Genomic DNA, 3,160 nt, shown 5'->3' with positions numbered 1-3,160 from the left:
TATGTGGTTATCATGGTACAAGTAGGTAATTCGTTAAAATAAGGATAATAAATCACCATGATACTTTTCAATCCTGTAAATTATATATATATATAATTTACAGGATTGAAAAGTATCATGGTGATTTATTATCCTTATTTTAACGAATTACCTACTTGTACCATGATAACCACATACGTCGCGATTACACCGATACACTGAAGAATAGAAACATTTGTAAATGTTTTATTCTAATAATAATATATCATTTTTTGATATGCAATTTAACATTAAAATTGTACTAACCGAACAAATATGTTTGCAACCAAAATTATATAAACCGAACGCCGAATACGAGGTATGGCATTGCATCAATTGTATAGAAAATATTTCAACCTGTAAAAAACAAATAAAATATATATAATTGAAATATAATAATATATTAATTTTAAAATAATAAAATATAATAATTAAAGAATAAAAATGAATGTTGCAAAATATTCAATAATAATATTGACTAACCTCTTTTCGTATCGCAGGATCCGTATTCTTTCCGTAAAAAGTGTGAATAATTTCGTTGGTACGTTCGGCCTAAAAAAAAATAATCACGATAATTATGAAATAAAAGTAACAACTAATAAATATATATATATATATATTGTATCATACCTCGTCCGTTGTTCTGTCGCATATATAATTAACTGCAAAAATTCTAATCGTATATTGCAAACAAGCCGTAATCGTGGTAAATAAAGCAAAATTTTTCCCACTGTTGCTAAGTTTTTGATTCAAAAAAATATCATAAAGGTGATATAATAAATGAGTATTACATATAATACATACTGCTATTTCCAATGACATTTGTATACCGTACATATTACCAAAACTTTTCGATATTCTGTATAATTCTAAATGAACCTGTCTAAAAAAAAAATAAAAAACGAAACAATAAAACATATTATTACAACACGAATACTAAATAATTATATTAAGTAATAAAATATATTATCAACCTGATTGTACGTAACAATTTTTTACTTCTATTTAATTTGTGACTCGCAACTTGCAATCTTGAATGCATCTTATGGAATGACGATGAAAGGTCAAATAATTTGTTGGAATCAACGAGAAATGATCTTTCAATTAATTCAGATGCGATAGAAGTCATTGGTAAAATATTTACGTCACTTAGGAGATCATTTGCTCTTTGAAATTCCGATTTAATGCACCTATAATATTATACATATAAATATATTACGAATTGATAGATATATATACATATATTTAAAATTATTTACGTACCTTACCATCGTACAGAATTCAAAAACTAACAAAAATTCGACCATGAAAGTATACCCATAATGTATTATATTTAAATAAACTACCGGTAACAGTAATATGTATGTTGTATAAAGCGAAACCAACTGTATCCCAGTTATCACGAATAGAAATGTAACAAATGATAGAAACAATAATAATTCCATCATAGTTTTTTTATAAATTTTATTGAAAGACAATGATGAGCCTAAAGTCTCCAGTGTTTTGTCGATCTCGTGCATCTTTTTTACGCATAATTTTAATGACTGCATGGGATTTGTTTGAAAAAAAAAGAATAAATAACTATCGATTAATATGATATAACATTATACAAAAAATTATAATATATTACGTATATATTACATTAATTATTATCATAATTTGTCAAACTTACCTCGGTCTGTTGTAATCCTTTCATAGCAATAGTAAACAAGACGATGAAATTTGTATAATATATCAAATAATCTACAGTCTCGTCGAATTTGAATACACCAGAGTGTTTAGAATTTTGACTGAGATAACGCCAAATCCCATAATTAAAGGCCAACAATGATATAGAATAAATCAAACTGAGTATCCGTCTAGAATGATTTCGTGGCATTTCGAATATTCGTAATCCAAATATAATACTTAATAAATTGATCGGTCGTAAAACATCGTACAATGTTTTAGATCGTGTTTTACCATTTTTAAATATACCATGAACTTTATTTCTTTTTATTAATATTTCTATTAAACTTTTCATTGTGCAATTTGTTTCTTTTTCTTTTTTTAATCCAATAACTTACTAATATATAATTTTTCTTTCCTTTTTTTTTTTTTTAATTTGATTAAACACGAACTGTTTATATACGATGAGATGTCTTCGAAGGGTGCAAAGGTTATGCGAATAAATTTTCTCGAACGCCTGCGCTGTATAACTTATCGAGTCAATAATATACGTTCTGCTTAGTTGACATGTTATTAATAATCCTTACCATTTGACCTAATTTATAAAACATTTCTGTTGAAATGAACATTCATTCACATAATCACGTTGATTGAGTGAGTTCAATACTTTATTTCATTATTTTCTATATATGTAAAATATATAAAATAGATATTAAGTGTAAAATAATGTAATGTTGGTTTAAAAAATTGATTATTGTTTTGAATAATTGTCACGTACAAATTATATTATATATAAGAAATCAAATACTTTTAATTATTAAATATATCATTTATCATTAGATGTGATTATAAAATAAAATTAATCAACGAAACAAACGTATTAGTAATAAACTATTCCGTATCTGGAAAATTTGTATAAAAAAAAAAAAAAGAAGAATGTATTTTCCTTGAATCTTTTTTTATTTTATCAAATAAATCATTAACAATCTCGCGGCAAATTGTATAATAATTATATATTATACTATTTATACAATTTATAGGACTAAAAAGTATTATAATGATTTATGATTCTTTTCTTATTGAATCAGATACTTGTATCAATATAACCAAATATGTCGTTATAACGCCGATGCACTAAAACAATTAAATAATTATATTAAATTTTGTATTTTTCTTTTCGTGATTGAAACAAAACAAAACAAAACAAAATAAAAATCCAATCTACCAACCGATCCAATTCGTTTGCAATCAAGATTATAAAAACCGAATGCGGTAAATGCTGTACGGCATTGCATCATTTGCAATGAAAATATTTCCACCTGTGTATGAACAAAAAAAATATAATTAATATTAATTCAATTAATCTTCACAAATATTTCGTAATATATTATTAAAACCTCTCTTTGTATTTCACAGTCCGTATTATTTGCATAAAATGTATGAATAATTTCTTTAGTACGGTCAGCCTAAAAAA

At 24.9% G+C, this 3,160-nt stretch overlaps 1 protein-coding gene across 1 annotated transcript; it reads right to left on the bottom strand.

The window, feature by feature from the left end:
• Positions 1-104: 104 nt before the first annotated feature.
• LOC106791275 (putative gustatory receptor 28b) lies at positions 105-2,038 on the bottom strand. Its single transcript, XM_014756793.1, has 7 exons — positions 1,691-2,038; positions 1,282-1,562; positions 993-1,208; positions 649-901; positions 502-570; positions 286-375; positions 105-197 (listed from the first exon to the last, which is right to left on the bottom strand). The coding sequence occupies exons 1-7, from the start codon at positions 1,895-1,897 to the stop codon at positions 135-137; spliced, it is 1,179 nt and encodes a 392-aa protein (XP_014612279.1). The 5' UTR covers positions 1,898-2,038; the 3' UTR covers positions 105-134.
• Positions 2,039-3,160: the final 1,122 nt, after the last annotated feature.

The sequence above is a fragment of the Polistes canadensis genome, unplaced genomic scaffold (genome assembly GCF_001313835.1).
Source record: "Polistes canadensis isolate GaletaPanama2010 unplaced genomic scaffold, ASM131383v1 scaffold_294, whole genome shotgun sequence".
NCBI classification, from domain to species: Eukaryota; Metazoa; Arthropoda; class Insecta; order Hymenoptera; family Vespidae; genus Polistes; species Polistes canadensis.
The sequence above is the reverse complement of the archived record's forward strand: the minus strand, read 5'-3'. Positions and strand labels throughout refer to the sequence as shown.